Genomic DNA, 23,153 nt, shown 5'->3' with positions numbered 1-23,153 from the left:
ATATATAGGAAAGTCAATAACATGCATTGAAACTTTTCGGGACTGCCCCCCCGGCCTCCGCTTAAACTCCGCGTACATGATCTTGACAAATTTTACAGTGGGGCTCATGTTAGAGATGGATAGTGATACTTTAGATGCCACTGGCATAGACAAAATTGTTTTCATCCATCCAAAATTCAGATTAAAAACAATATGATCAGATGCACTGCTTTCATGGACACAAAAAAAATGATCTCTTTAGGGATTACGTGTTCATGCATCATGCTTTGGTCAGATAAAAACATTTTGACAGGAAATACTGGAAATAGTAGTGGAAGAATAACCAGAATAGGGATGCAGCTATCGATTATTTAGGTAATCAATTAATGTATTAATTAGTTAGTTCGCATAATTGAGTAATCGGATTATGAACATCTAGTGTGTTGCAGTGTAAAGTTTAGGATATGTAAAACAAATAAACAAGTGTTTACGCTTGCAATATATTGCAATGTAATACTAATCTATACATATTATATACAGAAAATATATACAAAAAACTGCTAAATATACTTCAAAACTAAATAGCAAATGCATAAACAAACATATTAGCTCAAACATACCTTTCGTTGGTTTTAACAGGAAGCAGCAGGATTTAGCCATGTTAGACGAGTTATGGCAAACTCCTCGTTGCCACCCAAATCAATAAAACTAAATGCAACATTCACTCAATTAAACAAGTCCTCGAAGTATCAAAATTTGATTCAAAGGTTTTTTCTAATCAAATTACACAAATTAATCGATTAATCGTTGCAGCACTAAAGCCATAGCAACTTTAGTGGCAAGAAAACAACGCTGCGTTCATTTCTACTTTAAACTTTTGCTTTATTTTGCGTATTTTTCCCGCTTATCAAGTTTTTCAACAGTTGTTAAGATCTCCAGCACCGTGTTCGTATTGGATACAGACTTCTTATTTTGTCTTTCGCCTGCTCTCTCTTTACTGGCTTCTGGGAGTAACAGAAACACATATACTGTCCTCACAGACATGCGTTGTAAAGACAGTTTGTTCCGAAATTTTGGAAAACAAGGAGTCCTCAAGTACGAACGAATTCCGTTCCCACGCAGGCGACGTAACTTAATTTCCGCGTAAATCGGATTTCACCTTAAAGTCGAAGTCTACTTTTGAGATTACCTTGAATCCTCAAACAATCACTACTGAGACAGTCCTTCCTGTTTGTATGTGGTACAGCTTTCGTACTTTTTCAACCTAAAACCGGCGTTGGATCGCTGCACGTGTTTGAGAATAACTGCGACCGACTGAAGCGGAGTGTGCGACGGCCCCCTACTTGAAGGCGTGGCGCAGTGTCTGGGGAATGTGTCCCGTCAATATCATTATGAAGTCTATGGTTCGTCGCAGTAAAAATAGATTGGACGACTATCACCGTCAATGGCGGCCAGTGTGTTACTGTTGTGTAAGAAATAGTAGAAGGAGTAGGAATATTGCAATAATAGAGAAAATGGAATGCTTGAGGATTCAAAGTGACTGATTCTTTTTGTGTTTGATTTGTGGTGGAAGAGAGCAGATTAGAGCGGCATTTAATGGAAGTAGAGCGAGCTGTTGGAGAAGCACATGCACCGATGAGTCACTCATGAGAAAAAAAAAAAAAATGAATGGATGACGTAGCATGTGTATTGCTCTCAGTGGTTTAAACGCCACATTGTTGAACAGAATGTTGGTGGGCTCTGATCAAACTTGACTGTGCTCTTAGAATTAAGAGCATTAGAAATAGGAGGAGGACAAAATGAGATCCTACATCAGGACCCTGTGGGAGGTCTGAGATGAGAAGGAACGCGAAGCTCCCTACTGATTGAGCTCAGACATTGAAGATGTGAGGCTAAAGAGATCAAGCTAATGCTGAAATCGGCAGAGCCGCAGCAACAATGTTTAGGTTGTTGGCTTAAATTCAGCTTTATGGCTGCCACTATTATTTTGGTAGTCACGTTATTTACTGTTATTAGTCTAGGCTGCACATTTTAGCTGGAAATGTGCTATGGAGGCAAATCTATTGAGAAAAGTGTTTTTTTTTTATTGAGGACTACAAATCATTGATTTGCTGACCCCCCCCCCCCCTTTCTTTTTAAAGTATACTAACACATTATTATAATAATAACATAAAAGTTTTTTTTGTTTTTTTTTTAGATACAGAGACAAGCAAATGCTTCATCATACTCCTTTTGGGACATAATGAATGAATTCTGTTGTTGTTATTATTATTGTCTTTACTATTATTATTGTTATTCTAATTGTCTTATTTGGTTTTGTCAGATTTTTTGATGGCTTTTTTGTTTGTTTTATTTTTCTTATTTTCTTTCTTCTTGCTTAGGTCCAAATAAAGCATTCATTCATTCATAGACAAAGGTGGGTAGAATAGCCAAAAGTAAACGTAGTCATCCAAAAAATGTACTCAAGTACAAGTAAAAAAGTATTTGGTGAAAAGAATACTCAAGTAATGAGTAACATTTTGAGTAACTGCTTATGATGTTTGATTTTTTTTCCTCAGCAAAGTTATCTATATGAACTGTTATTATTATACCTTGAAGAAGAATCAAATCAAATTTATTTATATAGCCCTTTACAAAAACCCAAGAGGTCCTCACAGTGCTTTACAACAAAGGAAAATATGGTTAATTATAAAGCCTGTCTATAACATATTACATAACCACATAAAGCCAAAGAAATACAAAAAAAAGAAAAAAAAAAAAAAAAAAAAAGAAAAATTGAAATCTGTTGAAAGAAAAAAAAAAAAAAAAAAAAAAAAAAAAAAGAAGAAATTAAGCAGCATGAGTGCCCTCTAGTGGAGGAAATATATTTCTGATTATACAACTGAAAGGGTCATATCTCTGGTTTTCTGTGTTGAATCAGTGCCAAATAAACACTGGGAGAGAGGTTTAAATCCGCGCTTTCGAGTCATGTTGTAGTCAGCGCTCTATGTCCATCCATCCATCCATCCATCCATTATCTTCCGCTTAGTCCGGGGTCGGGTCGCGGGGGCAGCAGCTTTAGCAGGGAAGCCCAGACTTCCCTCTCCCCAGCCACTTCAGGCAGCTCCTCCGGCGGGATTCCAAGGCGTTCCCAGGCCAGCCGAGTGACATAGTGTCTCCAGCGTGTCCTGGGTCGACCCCGGGGCCTCCTGCCGGTGGGACATGCCCGGAACACCTCTCCAGGGAGGCGTCCAGGAGGCGTCCGAACCAGATGCCCGAGCCACCTCAACTGGCTCCTCTCAACGCGGAGGAGTAGCGGCTCGACACCAAGCCCCTCCCGGATGACCGAGCTTCTCACCCTATCTCTAAGGGAGAGCCCGGACACCCTGCGGAGGAAACTCATTTCGGCCGCTTGTATCCGGGATCTATGTCAAATACTTAATTTTTTACGGTGCTTTAAAAAACGCCACAGGATTGAACAGGCTGGTGTGATCATAGCGAGCTTGAGTCTGATTGGTGTAATGTAGTCATGTGATTATTGCTGGGGCTTTTCATTGGTGAAACTGTTAGCGACACTGTTAGCGTCTCTAGCAACAACAACAACAACAACAAAAAAAATATATATATATCTCGAATAAAGACGAAAAATGAATGAATAACGTTCCTTCTTCACAAATTGAGTAAAGATAAAATATATGGCTTGGTAAAACTATTCTTATTCTTCTTTTTCTCAAAAAGTTACTCAAGTAAATGTAACGGAGTAAATGTAATGCTTTACCCACCGCTTTTCATAGATACATTAAAAAATCAATATTTCACGTGATAATGTCATTTAACTGAATAAAAATGACAAAAGAATATTTACTACAGGCTATTTTTTGATAAGTATTAAAAAAAAAAAAAAAACAATTAAAAAAATTACTAGTTCTAATTTGAAACAAAAATCTAAAAAATAAAAAGAGAATATTTAATGTTTCCCCCTTACCTTTTTTCTTTTGTAATAGGTAAATAAACTAAAATTTGATCAATAACTAAAAATGATCAATAACTAAAAATGAAATAAAAACAATGTTTCCTGTGTTTTTAACCTTTTTTAATTTTAAGATGCAAAATTTACCGTTTTTTCCTCCATTAAAAAAAAAAAAGGAAGCACAATTAAATAAGCAATTTTTTTTAAAATTTGAAATATTTAAAAAGTATGTAGCTGTATTTAACAATCAATATTTACATTTAGTAGTCGTAAAAATGAAATTGTACCATATTTAGTTCTTTGAATTAATTAAATAATTCATTTATTTTCCATGACGCTTATTCAAACAAGAGTTGCAATAAAAAAAATAATATAAAAGGAACATTTCATATTCCCCCTTTTTTTTAAATGAAAAATGTAAATAAAAGAATATTTCAGTTTAACAAAAGACACTATTTCCAGTTTTTCCCCCTTAAAATGAAGACAAGTATGTTAAAACGGTTGCTATTAAGATCTTCAAAAAAGACAATTTGGACAATTCATAGGTCAACGATGCCTCGAAAATGATGGATCAATTATCAGAATAGTTGACCATTCATTTGATAATCGACGAGTGTCGATTAGTCGATAAATCAGATGTATATCTTCCCTGCGCATTTAGCATGTTACATTCATAATATATTGTACATAACACCGTAACCACACATGGTGTGGATTTAACTTTGAATGACTTGTCCTTTCCGCTTAGGCCCTCGGAGCGCTCAGGAGAGGATGTGGATATCATTCTGACCAGATTGAAAGAGGTTAAAGCCTTTACCAAGTTTCCACCTCCACTCTTGGTGCAGATCTGCACCTGTGCCTTCTATGAATGTCTGGAGAAAGGCATTACGTGTATGTACACACTCACATAGTCACAAAACCCCTACTGAATTATTGTTGCATTCATTGGCTCTCACTGACGGGGCTAGACGTCTAAACCATCCGGTTCAAATAGTTTGGACGTCTAGTGCCGTCAATGGCTACCTTGAATTATATTTATCGTATACTGTCGTAGTTTTACTCAGAACAAACCATATGTGGTTGCAGTGTTTCGACAAGGTGACATTGGCACCAGCTGGTATGCGGTTCTGTCTGGCTCTTTGGATGTGAAAGTTTCGGAAACCGCCAACCATCAGGTAAGATCCCAAACTGTGTTAAATTTCTGATAAGTGCACAGGACCAGATTATACAGTGGTATGAAAAAGTATCTGAACCTTTTGGAATTTCCCACCTTTCTGCATAAAATTACCATCAAATGTGATCCAATCTTTGTCAAAATCAAAAAGATGAAAAAAAAAAAACAATGTCTGCTTTAACTAAAACCACTCAAACATTTATAGGTTTTCATGTTTTAATGAGGATAGTATGCAAACAATGACAGAAGGGGAAAAAAATAAGCATGTGAACCATCACATTTAATATTTTGTGTCCCCTCTTTGGCAGCAATAACTTCAACCAGATGCTTCCTATAGCTGCAGATCAGTCTGGCACATCGATCAGGACTAAACTTGGCCCATTCTTCTCACAAAACGCCTGTAGTTCAGTCAGATTCCTGGGATGTCTAGCATGAATAGCTGTCTTTGGATCATGCCACAGCATCTCAATGTGGTTCAAGTCTGGACTTTGTATTGGCCACTCCAAAACGTGTATTTTATTCTTCTGAAACCATTCTCAAGTTGATTTACTTCTGTGTTTTGGATCATTGTCTTGTTGCAGCATCCATCCTCTTTTTAGCTTCAACTGTCTGACAAATGGCCTCAGGTTTTCCTGCAAAACATCCTGATAAACTTTTAATCAATTCTTCAATTAATGATTGCAAGTTGTCCAGGCCCTGAAGTAGCAAAACATGATGCTCCCTCCACCATGCTTAAACAATTCAACTGTGGTTTCATCAGTCCACAAAATATTTTGCCAAAATTTCTGTGGAGTTACCTAGTGCCTTTTTGTAAACATTAAACGACCAACAATGTTTTTTTTAAGACAGCAGTGGATTCCTCTGTGGAGTCCTCCAATGAACACCATTGTTGGCTATAGTTTTACAGATAGTTGATGTGTGCACAGAGATATTGGACTGTGCCAGTGATTTCTCAAAGTCTTTAGCAGACACTCTAGGGTTCTTTTTTTAGCTCTCTGAGTATTCTGCACTGAACTCTTGGGGTCATCATTGGTGGACAGCCACTCCTTGGGAGAGTAGCAACAGTACCAAACTCTCTCCATTCGTAGACAACTTCTCTAAATGTCAATTACTGAACATCCAGATTTTTAGAGATGGTTTGGTATCCTTTGCTAGCTTTATACAAATCAACAATCCTTGATCGCAGGTCTTCAGACAGCTTTTGACCGAGCCATGATGCACATCAGACAATGCTTCTCATCAAGACAATTCTTATCCGGTGTGTGTTTTATAGTGGGTAGGGCAGCTTTAAACCACTCATCAGCGATTGGGCACACACCTGACACCTGAATTGTCATTGTTTGCATGCTGTTCTCATTAAAATATGAAAACCTATAAATGTTTGGGTAGTTTTAGTTAAAGCAGACACTGTATTTTCCTCTTAGTGATTTTGACAAAGATCAGATCACATTTGATGGTGATTTTATGCAGAAATGGGAGAAATGGTTCAGATACTTTTTCATACCACTGTACATAGATCAGGGGTGGCCAACCCTGGTCCTCCAGAGCTGCAATCCAGCTTGTTTTCAAAGTCTCCCTCCTTCCCTCCTGATAATTTGATTCAGGTGTGTTGGAGGAGGGAGACATGGAAAACAAGCTGGATTGTGGCTCTCGAGGACCAGGGTTGGCCACCCCTGACATAGATGATCTTTAGCTGTTACTTTGGTAAATCCCTTTAAACACGGCAATAGGAATAACCGCATTATTTTAGATTGGAAAACACTGAATAGTTTCTGGACATCCTGTGAGTTTACGTGCTCAAAGACATTCACCAAATTGCCCTTCTTGAATGTCAAATCTGACTGTCACATACGGCTATTTTCATTGTGAAAGATGAAACGTCGGTCCAGTCTGTGGTCAAGAACGCTTTGGAAACGAGCTCCGTTTTGATCTTCATGTCCATAGGCTGTAAAGACCTACCCAATTTTTCCTCTTTAATTCGCAAAAACAAGGGCGTAGGTTTGGTCTCAACATTGGTAGGGACGATATAAGAGGCACAGCATAACCTGCATGTACACTATTTGCTGGGTATGGGACATTAATAAGACCAAACAGATTTGATGAACGGCAGTCAGGGTTACATTTCTCACGAATACAAACCTAATAAATTGATTAGATTGATAGGAATGATCAATGCAAATTAAATCTGTATTGACTTATTCTATTTTATACCATACTATACTATACTATACTATACTATACTATACTATACTATACTATACTATACTATACTATACTATACTATACTATACTATACTATACTATACTATACTATACTATACTATACTATACTATACTATACTATACTTATCCTATCTCTACTATCTATAAAACAAAAAACGAATTAAATAATGATAAAAAATAATGATATAATGCAGACCCATGGAAATGTATGTTTGTATACAGCCTGTTACTGTGCACGCATGCGCAAATTTGTATCCAAAGTAGAATAAAGGTATTTTTGACTGAATGACTCTTTTGGGTACATGAGCATTTGATTATACAGTATACGTATTGATCGTAAAAAACTCTTAATAACTGGGCAGGCTCTCTGGGAACACATCACCGGCAGCACAGTGTCATAGTATTCTGTGCAAAGTGTCAGCCAATTTCAACACACGCTAATTGTGAAGAAATACTTTTCCATGTCAATTTGGAATTTCATTTTATTAACATAGATGACGGAACCCTGAGGCATAAGAAACACAGCTACTTAGAATATAATACAAACATTCAACCAAATACACGAACGCAGAACAATTACTACAACACTAACCCTAACCCAATATACAACAGAAGACACAAGATCGACATTAATAGGAGATAAACTTACAGATCCGGTTCTTCCTTCGAGTGGATGGCGATGTGTATAAAACACAGGGACACGTCAGATGGATTTTTTACTGCAGAGCAGACTTTTTATTAACAAAACAGAACCAGCGTGGGACACTGCCACTCAACATGGTGCTCCCGCTCAACTTCAACACGTGCCTCGCTCTCTCTTTTGCTCTTCCCAATTTTTTTTCTTCTGCGCTATATTTGTAATGCCAGTCATATTGAAAAAGGAGAATGGCCCCTTGGGGATGCCGGTAGCATAAACGTCTCTTAGAACTTCTCCTTCTCCCCCTACTAGTAGGAGCCGTGTCGAATGAAGGCAGGTGCTGCCCCTCAGCGGCCGGAGGGATTCTCTGCAAATTGGTCCTGTGAAAAATCATGAAAACTGGACATTTTCATTAATCTAAAAAACCCGGCCAGACAATATGGACAGGACGTGAAAAGTGGACATGTCTGGGCAAAAAGGACGTTTGGTTACCCTACCTTAGACTCAAACTAAAGTATTGTAATACGAAAGTGATTTGGGAAAAAATGAAAAAGAAATCTGAGCAAAGACCGATCTAAATATGAGGCATAGCCTACTCGACTACCCCCAAGACTCGAACCAAAGTCAGTTCATGTTCATGCAACTGGGACCATTCTCATAATGCAAACAAGGATTCAAGGAGGTTAGCAGGTTCACACCGTTAGGCTGCAACAATTAATCAAATTGATTAAAATAATTTAATAAATTAGTTGCCAACAAATTTGATAATCAATTTTTGCCCCCTTCTGTTCCTTGTTTGTGTGTAATGTGAAGCTGCTTGCGCGCGCCAGTGATTAGAGCAAGAGAGAGAGAGTTCACTGCTGCAACTGTTGCTGTAACTACTGCTGCTGGTGTTGGGTTGCTGAATCAATAGTATTACTAAGTATCATGAGTTAGATTGTCGTTTGTGTTGTTAGATCCAGTGTGCCGCTGTCAGAGGTGAGTATAAGAAGCCAATTGTATTGTTTGTATTCTTTGTTGATGAGACATTACTACTTAGCACGGAGTTCTAAACTAGTTAGCAATTATGCTGATTAGTGTCTTAAGTGTCCGTTTGTATTGTGTTTTAGAGAAGCATATTTGTACTTGAGTTATTGCCGTGCTTCTCAATTATTTTCTATTATGCCCCCCCAAGGAAGACGTAAATGTTTCGCGCCCCCCCCAACTCTGCCGCCACTGTAAATAGTATCATTTGTCTATTACTATTATAAGTACGCCTCTGCCTCACATTGTACCCTTTTTTCCATTAGAGAAAATAACAGAGATCAACTTATAAAGTATAACTTTATTAACATTGTTTTGTTTGTAACAGAAAAGACTTAACATGCATCAATTTGCCTGAATTAAAAAAAAATCACATCCAAACTGTAAAAATATACTCAAGGTACATTTTTGACCATTTGAAAGTGAAAAATAAAATCAGGAAATACTAACAAATTCAAATTGATTAGAAACATTAACTCATGAGGACAATATGCCCCCCCAAAAAATGACTGAAAAAACAAAACTAAATAGAAGAAAAAAAAAAAAAGTGTCTTTGGACAGAAGGACAGTTTTTATTTTCGCTGCTCCCAGTATCACCTCCAGTTTGCAATGACGTGGGGTTATATTGCACTGAGCATGCTAACAGCGCTCACTGGTTTACTGATATAACGCTGACGATTGTTGGCAATATTCGGCACGTTTTCGCTTGAAAAACAACCAAGCAGCTTATCAATGAGATTGGGGTCTAATGTCTTTAAGTGGCGTCTTAATTGATTTGGCTTCCGGCTGTCCGCTATAATCATTTTTAGACACAGTAAACAGTGGTCTTTCCTCGTCTACCACTGTATTAAATGTCAAAGCCAAAAAGCAAACGGCCCGAAAAAGCGCATTTTTGGCGGCCGAGGGAGAACCGTAGGTGAGGGCGGTCGTCGTGACGATCACAAGCCGAAAATGGCACTTTTCGGGCGGACACGTGAGAACCGGAGAAGACACCGGGTCGCTGCACACAGCTCTCCAGCTCTTCATTCATGAGTCTCTTCCGTGTGCTCTTGCTTACTTCAAAAATACTGCGCGCACTTTGAAAATGAGAGCGCCACTGCCACCCACTGAGTGGATGTGCAAGTACACTTTATTCTAGTACGGCAAAAAAAAAAAAAAAAAAAAAAGCATGTTCCCCGAGGTCACACGCGCCACCCCTGGCATCGCTCTGCGCCCCCCTGGGGGGGCGCGCCACACTAAGTACTGCGTTATTGTTACATAGTAAAGTTGTCTCTTTTTTTTTTTTTTTTTTAATAAAGAAACCACACAAATAACCACTTCATACAACAGCTTAGAGTCTCATTTCATCACAAACTCAAACTAAATTGTCATACAAGGAATGTGCTTTGAAATTGGATTTGGATTGTATTTCAGATCAACTGTTTGATAAAGGAAACTGAATCATTACAGTCTTCCTCCTCTTTATTCGATTTTGTTGTTTAGTTTGTTAGAAGAAATGAGTCATTGACACAATTTATATCAGCGCTTTGCCCACAAGAAGGAAAAAAAAAACACTGTTTTATTTGAATGAACAGGACTTTTGTCTTATTTGTGTCTTTTAATGTTTTATAATCCAAAAATTTATTTTAATTGAGTTTTGTGTACTTAAAACTGTACAGTTGTAGACTACAGTTAAGTCAGGAACCATTCAATGGGGGCCATTCTGTCTTCATTGTGACTTAAAACAACCGTAAAAAAACTTCAAGTTAAATTGTGAAGGTAGTTGAAAAAAGTGACATTCATCCGATTAATCGTTTAATTAATCATCTGATTAATCGATAATAAAAATAATTGTTAGTTGCAGCCCTATCACACAGTTTAATGTTATGCTAACACTGATGCAGGTTGGACTTTCAGTAGTAGTGTGGTGTTTCTTTTTACACTACTTACAGTGGCTGCTGCTGGCCTTCTAATATCCCTTCGATTCAAAGGAGGCGGAGAAGGTGGCATGTTGTCGACAATTATCTGGCGGGCTGTGGGGGTGTGCGTGTGCATGTGTGTCTGTGTGATGGGGTGGGGGGGGTCAAGTCATCAGCCAATCCAACGTGTGTTTGAGGGGAAAAAAATGGACCAGCACATTCAGCAAGTGAAAAGGGATAAATGTAAGTCTGAACATAATGAAAATAATTCACTTAATAACGGTCAGGTCTATTCAATTCTTGCAACATAATGAAAGACAATTTAAATTACCTATATATCTGAACTCGTTATATAATGCAAATCAGGCTGCTAAATTTGGTGGGGGACAATTTGAGCATCCTGAAAAGTTGGTAGTGTTATGACCCCACTGTCCCTGTGCAAACCTACGTCCTTGCATAAAAGGTTTTCATGTTGTCTTTATAGCTTTGGAGGAAAAGAAAATTTGTTTATAAAGCCGTCACATAAGATGTGGAAGCGCTGCGGATGTTTCGGATGCACTGTACAGTTAGAGGACTGACACACGTGAGAGGCATAAGAGGATTTGTTCCAGTAAAAGGCTAAGATAACAAAGCCCATCCATTTTCAATGGTCCATTTCATGAATGCAGCCCACTTGGTGGCCTAGATTCAGTGTCTATATTTGAAATGTCATTTTAGACAGCTTTCTTTAGCTTTCAGAAGAATTTGCTAATACACAGTGATGACTGCGAGCCTCTAGACCAGGGGCTTCAAACGGGCGGTCCGGGGCCCAGATCTGGACTGACGCATCATTTTGTGTGACCTGCAAAAGTAAATCATGTGCACAGGCTTGTTTCGATTTACATAGAATTTATGTAAAATTTTTGTACTCTGGACATTAATATTAAGTGTTTTTCCTTTTAAAAATAACATTAACAAAAAGCACATAGAATACAATAAAAAGGATATTTATTGTTTTTCCTCTGATTTTTTAAATTAACCCTCTAAGGTCAGTAGGCATGCCGGCGCATCCTGTGCGCATGCCATCTTACAAGCCTTGTAACTTGGTGATTACATTACCCTTGCACTCGGGGTACCCATCATTCCAAATTGCGCAAGTGGGGCTTCACCTTCGTTTTTACTTCAAGTCAAAAGACCAAGTAAAACAGTTGATAATGCCCTTCAAGTTTTATAGTTTTATTGATCTCATTAAAAAGCTTTAAAACCATGCAAGGACCATGTGTTTATGCCCATATTTTCGTCATTTCTTGTTCTTTTTTTCAATCGGAAAGCAGCATATATACCGTAATTTCCTGAATATAAGGCGCACCCGTGTATAACACGCACCCCAAATTTACTTGTAAAATCTAGGGAAAATTATTGTACCCGTGTATAACGCGCACCCTAATTTTAGCACCAATAAATAGAAGAATACAAGAAAACAGAGCTCGTGTACAGATACAGAAATGTCATTTTACTGACTGGTGAAACACAGCGCAAGTATAGCATATTGGTAGTTCAAAACATTACCATAACTGACAATATGTACGGTAATAATATGATTTGACAACTTCTCCAACTTACCACAATCTAGGAGAAAACAAAACAGATGTGACTTTTCTTTTAAAGGCTGCTGTATGACTTGCTCGTTTCATCATGATGAATAAATATTTCTTCCATGGATTGATACGGTAAAATGAAAGTGAGAACGTAACTCGGAAATCCGAGAGAGCTCATCGCTGTCAACACGACAGTAACAATAGGAACTATTGTTATTTGGGTTTGAGTTTCCCGCGGGACAGATATAGTTGACGGACACTCAGGAAGTCTGTGTTGTTACGTTTGATATGGTCCGAGTTGCGGAGCTGCAATAAACGTTGGCTCAAATGAGTTCAAGAAACTAAATTCTGTGCTTCATGAAGAGTGAAAAAAGCAGAATTTAACACAGACGAAACCATTCGGCCAATCAGAGTGAAGTATTACCGAAACCAAATGGTGACGTCACGTACCGTAATGGTCGGCAACGGATCACCGCATACGTTTCTTCAACACAACGTGGCCGTGTCAATAAAAAAGAAAAAAAATCGGTTTATTTCTGTCTCCATCCATGTACCCGTTTATAATGCGCACCATGATTTTACAAGTTGATTTTAGGGGAAAAAAAGTGCGTTATATTCGGGAAATTACGGTATACCATGATTCTATTCTGATGTCACATTGGAAATGACGATTGTCACATGTGAGTTCGAGGGTGTGCGTTGAAAGACAGACGATAAGCCTTGCGTATCAGCGACTGTGATTAGGAACAGTATTGTTATTCTTACTTTAAAAAAGTAAGTACATTTTCCTTCATTTTTTATCCTGCAGCTTACAGTCCAGTGGGACTTCTTTGATTCTTTGATTTATTTGGGTTACTAGGTAACACTTTATTTGACAGTGGCATCATAAGACCTTCATAATTATAACATGACACTATCATGGGCATTACTGAATGCTTATGACAAATGTCATTAAGTGTCATTTGGCAAATTATGTCACTAACTCCGTTTTTGTCTAGCTCGGATGTTTTACATCCATTCAAAATTTGCCGGATAAGACCAAATGACATCTGTTATAAGCATCCATTAATGTTCATGACAGTATCATGTCATAATTATGATTGTGTAATGACAGTCTTATGGCACCACTGTCAAAGAAAGTGTTACCAAATACCATAACTAACAATTAATGAAACAATTGGAACTAGGGTTGTTCGGATCATGTTTTTTTGCTCCCGATCTGATCCCGATCGTTTTAGTTTGAGTATCTGCCGATCCCGATATTCCCCGATCCGATTGCTTTTTTTGCTCCCAATTCAATTCCAATCATTCCCGATAATTTTTCCCGATCATATACATTTTGGCAATGCATTAAGAAAAAAATGAATAAAACTCGGACGAATATATACATTCAACATACAGTACATAAGTACTATATTTGTTATTATGACAATAAATCCTCAAGATGGCATTTACATTTTTAACATTCTTTCTGTGAGAGGGATCCACGGATAGAAAGACTTGTGACTTTGTATATTGTGACTAAATATTGCCATTTAGTGTATTTGTTGAGCTTTCAGTAAATGACACTGAAGGCCATGCCCAATGCATGATGGGAAGTGGAACCATGACAAGTGAAACCACAACTGCACGTAGTGCTACCTATTCATATATCTTCTCTGCGATGGGATATAATTCAAGATGTAAAGAAAAAGATCAATTGTTACCTTTCTTCCCCACATTGCTTCCCATGATATTTCTAATCGTAGGGAGAGCGATTGTAAGGCTTTAGCCAATTAAATTAAAGTTCTAAACGCTGCCAAATTTCACTCTACTCATGTTACGCTGCCTTTTAGCTCTCTATATTGGCAAAACTGTGCCATTACACATGGAGCGCGACAACGCGTGAGTGTGAGGCAGGGCATGCAATAATTGCGTTAAATACTTTAACGTGATACATTTTTTAAAAAATTAATTGCCACCGTTATTGGGATAAATTTGATAACCCTACCTTAAGCCAAAACTAAAGACTCTGGATAAGTGAAACATATTATGTCTGTAATGTTACATACAATTAGAAAACGATTTAATAAAAAAAAATATATATATATATACTGTATTAAAAAAAGGCATGGCCGATATTTTTTTGCCGACTCCGATACTTTGAAAATGACTTGATCGGACATCACTAATTGGAACCATAACTGAAGAAATAATTGGCATAGAACATGAATTTTGATTGTTCTTTACATCTTTAGCTCTGCAATGCATGCTAGGAGGTATGTTGGACAACAACAGTGTTAACAGCATGTGGCAGTAGAGGTTGACCGTCTTCCCCAGGGGAGCAGTGATGGCCAAATGAAGCTTCTTGAAGCAATAAAGCTTTGCAGCCAATTGGTTCAAAGCTTCATTGTGGTTCAATTGGTCTGACAGTCGTATGATGCCGCTGTCAAATAAAATGTTACCTGTTAGTGAGAACAATGAGGACAGATGCAGCTTATATTCCAGTGCGGCTTATCTATGAACAAACGCTGTTTTCATGTCACATTTGGTGGATGGCGGCTTATAGTCAGGTGCGCCTTACAGTGCGAAAATTACGGTAGTTACAGTTACAACTTACTTCACCCCAAAAATAATTGAGTTAGTAACTTGGTTACCTCATCGAAGCGGACTATCTGAAAAAAAGAACAGTGCTAGTGTGAAAACGCCCTTAAAAGGTAAAATACAAAATGAAAAAAAGGAGAATGTTTACCGATTTTCCACCTTTTTTGTTACGTATGTAAATAACGTAATAATGTAAATAAATAAAAGACAAAAATGAAAACTTAAAGAATAAATGAATAAATATGAAAACTAGAGATTTTACATTTTCCGTATTCAAATGAAAAATTTCAATGTTTTTTAAATGGAGGTTTAAAAGTAAAAAGGAAAAAAAATAATTTTGAGCAATTTTGAGATCAACAATTACTCTCAACAGTTTATTGACTATAAAAATTGGTGATTCATTCACTAATCGATTAGTGAAGTAACAGTGGCAGCTCTGGTTTACCTGCCTTTGATAGCACTAGATGTCCAATCCATTTTGATTGAGAGGGGCAAATGAACGTTCATTCCCCCCTCCCAGTCAAAATAGATTGGACGTCTATTGCCGTCAATGGCAGCCAAATGAGTTATATATTTGATGAGTTGGCCAACATAATGGACCTAGACTTACGTATATACAGCACCTGAAGATATTTTCGCAAAAATTACATTTTCTGTCCTTCAAGTGCAAGTTCATTTGCATAAATTACCGCTCATGAATTTTTTGATGAAAATACCTCTTTACTGTTGGTGTTTTTTCTTGTGTTTAGGATGCAGTCACCATCTGCACTCTGGGGATTGGGACAGCCTTTGGGGAGTCCATCCTGGACAACACGCCACGTCACGCAACCATCATCAGCAGAGAGACTAGCGAGCTGCTGCGAATTGAACAGCGGGAGTTTAAGACCCTCTGGGAGGTGAGATGCGGGTGGTGTGATGCAAGGAAAAAAAAAATCTTGTTTCGGAATAGCTGGCGGAAGCATTTCTTTGGATGAGAAATGTTCAGACATCCTGCACTGCTGTTGGGCTGTCCATCAAAGCCCTTGTTGTGCCATTGACGGCGATATATGTGCAATTCTTCTGAACTGGGAGGGATGGGCAGCAAATGATTCGCTACCAACCCTCCCAGTCTAAATGGATTGGACATCTATTAATGACAAACTTCATAAATGTGACAAATTTCAGTTCACAGCAGAAGGATGAAAAGATCCACATGACTGGATGTCTATCATCTTCAATGGCACTGAAAGAGTTAACACAGTTAATTAGATTAAACACGTATTTACTTATTCCCAATGAGTTAATATAATTTACTTTAACATTCATTATCAGTATGTGTGTATGATACAACGATTTATCGTGATTAATGTCATGTGAATAATCGCAATGAAAATATATAATTATTGCCAAGCCCGACATTAGCTTTTATAGTAAAAGTCCGGTAACTACTACTTTTATTCGTTATCAGATTTTGTGGTTATTCAACACAAGGTAATTCAAAGTGCTTTACATCACATAAAAATCCCAAAAGAAATAAAATGATACATCAAAATCACATTAAATCATCAAGAAAGTTAATAACAATTAAAACAAGTATTACAAATAAAACCAAACCAAAACTAAACCAAAATGAATGAAAAGCAAAAGTCATGTAACTTGAAATCTGAAGTATACATGCAGTTATGAATACACTGTGGTAAACAATAGGGTTTTTAGCCCTGATTTAAGGGAGCTAACGGTTTCAGCATACTTCAGAGCCTCAGGTATGTTGTTCCAGAGGCGAGGAACATAGTGTCTGTGCTTGGTTCTTGGAACGCGCAGCAGACCGGTTCCAGACGAGTTTATAGGTCGAGATGCTTCGTAGGGGTCAAAGAAATCAAGCATGTATTTTGGTCCAAGGCCATTAGGTGTTTTTTGTAGATGAGCAGCAGTGTATTATAATCTATCCTTTGGCTCACCCCAAGTCAGTGTAGAAGATTTCCTAACCGATATAAGATGGTCCAGTTTCCTTGTATTTGTAAGTACTCTGGCAGCAGCATTCTGTATTTGCTGCAGCTTCCTGACTGATTTTTTGTAAGATCTATAAATGTACCATTACAATCATCCGAGCTACTAAAAATGTTTTCCATGTTTTGTTTGGACAAAAGCCCCTTAATTCTAGCTATATTTTAGGTGGTAATATGCAGATTTAGTGACAAATAGACATGTGGCGATTACCGGTTTGAAGGTATACCGCGGTATGAAAACGCCACGGTTTCAACACCTCAAAAAATTCCCGTCATACCATCCCTAAGGTGTTAACTATTTTTTATGTCCCCAAAATGCAGGGGAAATCCCTCGCTTGTAGCTGTAAGGCTCAACCCTCCGCCACCGGTTGTTGTTCAGTGTCAGTTGCAGCTGTGCTGCACGACGGCTGGAGGAGGTGAAACCCCTGAACATTTTCCCCCATCGAAGAAAAGGAAATTGCTGGTATGGGAATACTTAGAGGAGGAGGGCTAATCGACATGTAAAACATGCTTGTGGAGGGTGGCTGCCGAGGAAGCAACACCTCCAATATGATTTCGCATTTATACAAAATTAAAGATTGGTAAACACTGTCATGAATGTTTCCCACCAGCTAAGAGAGTTAACTCCTGAGTGTTTAGTGTGTCTAGCGGTGGTAAAACGTAGTGTTTTTTTTCTCTCTGGCAACTGTCTGTGTTGAGAAATAGAGTGTGTGTGTCTAAAGTAAACATGATACGAGTCATACACACGGGCTTTTTATGGAAAATAATACAATTATTTTTGTTCTGATGGTAATAATGTTGAGCTGTGGCTGTGGGTTTTGGCTCACCTAAAGGACTGCATTTATTTTAATTTTATTTAAAATGTATGTTATTTTTTTGTCATTTTTTTAACACTCTACTTATGTTCCAGTTTGCTAATATGTTTTGAAAAATAAAAATCCTGTTAAATGGAAAATTTTTTTTTTTTTTTTTTTTTTTTTTCTATTTAATAAACCCATACAGTATATTTCAAAGTAACACATTTGGGAGCTGTAATTGCAATACCTTGATACCGTGAAACTGCGATATTTTGGCTGTAGGTAATCATGCCGTCAGAATCTCATACCGGCACATGCTTAGTGACTAACTTAAGATGGCTGTTGATGTTTAGGTCTGTGCCAATGATTATGCCAAGATTCCTGGCTTGGTTTGTAGCTGTAAGTGACATTGTGTCCAGGTGAGTACTGATCTTTGACCTTTCCTTTTTTGGCCCCAAAACGATCATCTCTATGTTTCCCACATTTAGCTGGAGTAAATTATGGCACACCCATTCATTGATTTGATGAATACATTTACTCAGTGAGACCAAGCGACTATGGGGACACGGAATTAATCGCAGTTAATCTCATGCGATTAATCACAATTGAAATATGCAGTCATTGCTCAGGCAGAAATTATGCTAAATACTACTTTTGAATTCATAATCAGATTGTGTGTATGTCACGGCGATTAATCGCAGTTTATCCCACACGATTGTTTTCAATTAAAATACATACAGTGGGGAGAACAAGTCTTTGATACACTGCCAATGGGTTTTCCCATTGTGAGTGTATCAAAGACTTGCTCTCCCCACTGTATGTCTACTGGCTCTAACAACAAAATTGTGCTAAATAATACTTTTGAATTCATTTTTTGGAATATGTATATAACAATGCGATTAATTACAGTTAAAATCTGCTATCATTGCCCAGCCCTAATATACTGTATATACAGTGGGGCAAATAAGTATTTAGTCAACCACCAATTGTGCAAGTTCTCCTACTTGAAAAGACTAGAGAGGCCTGTAATTGTCAACATGGGTAAACCTCAACCATGAGAGACAGAATGTGGGGGGAAAAAAAAGCAGAAAATCACATTGTTTGATTTTTAAAGAATTTATTTCCAAATTAGAGTGGAAAATAAGTATTTGGTCACCTACAAAGAAGCAAGATGTCTGGCTGTCAAAGAGGTCTAACTTCTTCTAACGAGGTCTAACGAGGCTCCACTTGTTACCTGTATTAATGGCACCTGTTTTAGCTCATTATCGGTATAAAAGACACTTGTCCACAAACTCAGTCAGTCACACTACAAACTCCACTATGGCCAAGACCAAAGAGCTGTCGAAGGACACCAGAGACAAAATTGCAGAACTGCACCAGGCTGGGAAGACTGATTCTGCAATAGGTAAAATGCTTGGTGTGAAGAAATCAACTGTGGGAGCAATTATTAGAAAATGGAAGACATACAAGACCACCGATAATCTCCCTCGATCTGGGGCTCCATGCAAAATCTCACCCCGTGGCGTCAAAATGACAACAAGAACGGTGAGCAAAAATCCCAGAACCACACTGGGGAACCTAGTGAATGACCTACAGAGAGCTGAGATAACGGTAACAAAGGCTACTATCAGTAACACAATGCGCCGCCAGGGACTCAAATCCTGCACTGCCACACGTGTCCCCCTGCTGAAGAAAGTACACGTCCAGGCCCGTCTGCGGTTCGCTAAAGAGCATTTGGATGATCCAGAAGAGGACTGGGAGAATGTGTTATGGTCAGATGAAACCAAAATAGAACTTTTTGGTAGAAACACAGGTTCTCGTGTTTGGAGGAGAAAGAATACTGAATTGCATCCGAAGAACACCATACCCACTGTGAAGCATGGGGGTGGAAACATCATGCTTTGGGGATGTTTTTCTGCAAAGGGACCAGGACGACTGATCTGTGTAAAGGAAAGAATGAATGGGGCCATGTATCGAGAGATTTTGAGTAAAAAATCTCCTTCCATCAACAACGGCATGGAAGATGAGACGTGGCTGGGTCTTTCAGCATGACAATGATCCCAAACACACAGCCAGGGCAACAAAGGAGTGGCTTCGTAAGAAGCATTTCAAGGTCCTAGAGTGGCCTAGCCAGTCTCCAGATCTCAACCCCATAGAAAATCTGTGGAGGGAGTTGAAAATCCGTGTTACTCAACGACAGCCCCAAAACATCACTGCTCTAGAGAAGATCTGCATGGAGGAATGGGCCAAAATACCAGAAACAGTGTGTGAAAAGCTTGTGAAGAGTCACAGAAAACGTTTGGCCTCCGTTATTGCCAACAAAGGGTACATAACAAAGTATTGAGATCAACTTTTGGTATTGACCAAATACTTATTTTCCACCATGATTTGCAAATAAATTCTTTAAAAATCAAACAATGTGATTTTCTGTTTTTTTTTTTTTTTTTCCACATTCTGTCTCTAATGGTTGAGGTTTACCCATGTTGACAATTACAGGCCTCTGTAATATTTTCAAGTGGGACAACTTCCACAATTAGTGGTTGACTAAATACTTATTTGCCCCACTGTATATATATATGGTGGAAAACACAGACAAGACTGAAAAAGCAGTTTCTGCTCTTGCACTCCTCTTTAAAATAAACTGCTGTATTAGAAGCCAAAAGAACTATTGTGTTTGATAGAACAATATGTCTACATGCTGCCATAGCAGATTCATGGCACATTAAGCCCCTGAACTATTTTTAATTTGTCCGTTTTACCCTGGAAACCCCCATTGACAGATGTCGCGCGACCGCTTTTGTTTCAACCTAGCCATAAAAAGAAGGTAAATAATCGTGTTTATTATTCGAAATGTCTGTCATTTTTAGCTTAGAATCATTAATCAATGTCTAATATTTCGTTAAAAAAACTACTTAAAAAAATATTTATTCCCATATTTTAAACTTTTGAACAAATTACGTCACAATGAAAAAATTGGCGTCTGTAAAAAAGTCACGGATATCTACCTCACAACTATTTCTTAATTGTATTTTTTTTTCGTTACGGTCGCATTTCCCCCAATATTTTAGATGATAAAAAAACGATCCAAACAAAGAAAAAAAAAAAAACTTTAAAAGGGTAAATATATGAAAAAGAACATCTCAACCATTCCTTGATGTCTGCGATTTCTGCATCGCGACCCTTGTCATATTACCATGTTTCACCCATAAAATCCACCAAAAATCCGGCTGTGGCCATTCACAGCTGTGTCTTGACACTCGGTGATACATGCTACATGGAGTTTTTGGATCGAAAAGAGGTAGTATGCGATATCTCGTTGAAATCATGGCGTCTTTAATTCTGCTCTAGCGGGCTCTCACCTCCAGTTAGGGTTCTGCTGTTTAAAAAAATAAAAAGTTTTTAAAAAATGCCCTCCTGTTAAAAAAAATTCTTCCCCCAGAAAATTGAGATTTTAATTAAGCTTTCCAATGATGTATCACACGTGTATATCGGGCAGTTTTGAAATTTGGCCAAATTGGGGGTCTCAGTGCGGAACTTCGAGTCACCTGAGTGTTTTCCGCCATATATATAATAAAAATATCTATCACCGACACTAGAATTCTTAATCATTTTTGGTAGTTATTTGTGTTGTAATATATTTTTTTCCCTTTTATTAATGTATTTGCTTATCATTTCCTTTATGTAATTTTAGATATCTATTATTTTAAACCTAGTTTGTCTATCACTGTCAATGAAAGCCAATGAGTTTCAACTCGGGGTCACAATTATGGTGTGATATTACGGTACGATCCAACCATAGTTGTCCCTTTGTGAAGCACTGATTTACAGCTTCTGCTTTTCAAATGAAAACAAAACAAACAGGTTGGCCACTCTCAGCCTCTTGAATCGTGACAGTGAATTTATAGTGAGAGAGCAGCTGCTCTGCCAAGGACAAGCGACCTTGTGAATGGAGAAGCCTCAGGGAGGCCAAACCTCAAAGAGGAGGCCCACAGAGACCCCGCTACTACTGCTTTGAGCGCACATTGGGGACATGGAATAGAAAGAACATTGGATTTTTCTTTCACATTTGAATCTGAAAAAAAAAAAAAAATCAAAAGAAAAAAAAACGTCCTTGTTAGCTGCCATTGACGGGCATAGACATCCAATCCATGGGTTCGATCGATTCCTGACCTTTCCATGGATTGGACGTCGATACTTCCAATGGCACTGTAACATGATCATTCATTGCCAGTACTAATGGATTGGATGCCATTATTGCCAAAGTCTGTGTGGGTGTGCGTGCTTAGTGTTTTTGTTCGTTCCCTATGTATTGCGAAAAGGCTCGACCAATTTTCTTGAAAATTTACACATTTGTACTTTAAAGCGGAAGTTCAGAATTTTTGACATTAGGCTTAATCTTCGAGTTAGCGGGGGTTAATTTAGTTTATTTTAACAAATTAAACGCAGTTGGTTAGTTATTTATTAATTTCAGGACTCCAGAGTGGATAAGCTAGCGTGAGTCAATGGTCTTTTGTTGGCATGCCAATAAAAAACAATATTGACAGATTTAACATAGTCAAATAAATTCAAAATGCTGATCGTTGTTCAAAATAAATACCCACGCGGCCGAAACAATGTCACACCAAACTGCCGTAATTCATTTAATTCTGCTGGACTATTTTTCTAGATGTCTAATGTGACCACAATAGAGAGGAGTGCTTTGGCCACTTGTGCTCATGCATTCGAGGAAGGTAGGAAGTCACACCTATCCCACTCGGATGGTACTAGTTGCAACCTCAAAGCGTTCCAAGCGTTTTTATTTTGCCCATCAAAGGACATGTTGACCTCCAGCAAACCTGCCTTCTCGTAAGCGATCAAATAGTGGAATAAAAACAATGGCTAAGCTCAATGGACAACACAGTAAACTGTCTTCTTTGGTTTTACTATTGACGGTCTGCTTTTCAATGGGCAGCGCATTTTGTTGAGTGACGTCTGATAGAAGCAACTCGTGAAGTCGGGGTACTTTTTTTTGACTTCGCGACTAGGATCTCCCAGTTCCAAGTGACCTTCCAATGATATATTTAACAGTTGGAGGGTGGAAACTTCGACTTCCAACCTTCCTCGAATGCAGCATCAGTCTACAGAGTCTTGACTGAAGAAAGGCAACATAGTGAAACGTCCATTTAGAGGCTGTGGAAACAGACAGATGAAATTGGAAATGAGTTTCCTCAAATTCCCTATGAAGAACGAGGAACAATACAACTGTGTATACTTGCTGCTGGTTACGACATAAACATACCGGTGGAAAAAATATCAATCCACTCTGCAACTTGTTACCAACAGAGTTGC

General features: G+C 38.1%; 1 protein-coding gene across 1 annotated transcript in view; it reads left to right on the top strand.

The window, feature by feature from the left end:
* LOC130930496 (rap guanine nucleotide exchange factor 4-like) overlaps positions 1–23,153 on the top strand; it is an 89,523-nt gene that overhangs the window by 26,896 nt on the left and 39,474 nt on the right. Inside the window, exons 4-6 of the mRNA XM_057858478.1 lie at positions 4,677–4,819; positions 5,015–5,103; positions 15,793–15,939. Coding sequence (XP_057714461.1) covers positions 4,677–4,819; positions 5,015–5,103; positions 15,793–15,939 — 379 coding nt within the window. The remainder of the gene's footprint in view (positions 1–4,676; positions 4,820–5,014; positions 5,104–15,792; positions 15,940–23,153) is intronic.

This window comes from Corythoichthys intestinalis, chromosome 14 (assembly GCF_030265065.1).
Source record: "Corythoichthys intestinalis isolate RoL2023-P3 chromosome 14, ASM3026506v1, whole genome shotgun sequence".
Lineage (NCBI taxonomy): Eukaryota > Metazoa > Chordata > Actinopteri > Syngnathiformes > Syngnathidae > Corythoichthys > Corythoichthys intestinalis.
The sequence above is the reverse complement of the archived record's forward strand: the minus strand, read 5'-3'. Positions and strand labels throughout refer to the sequence as shown.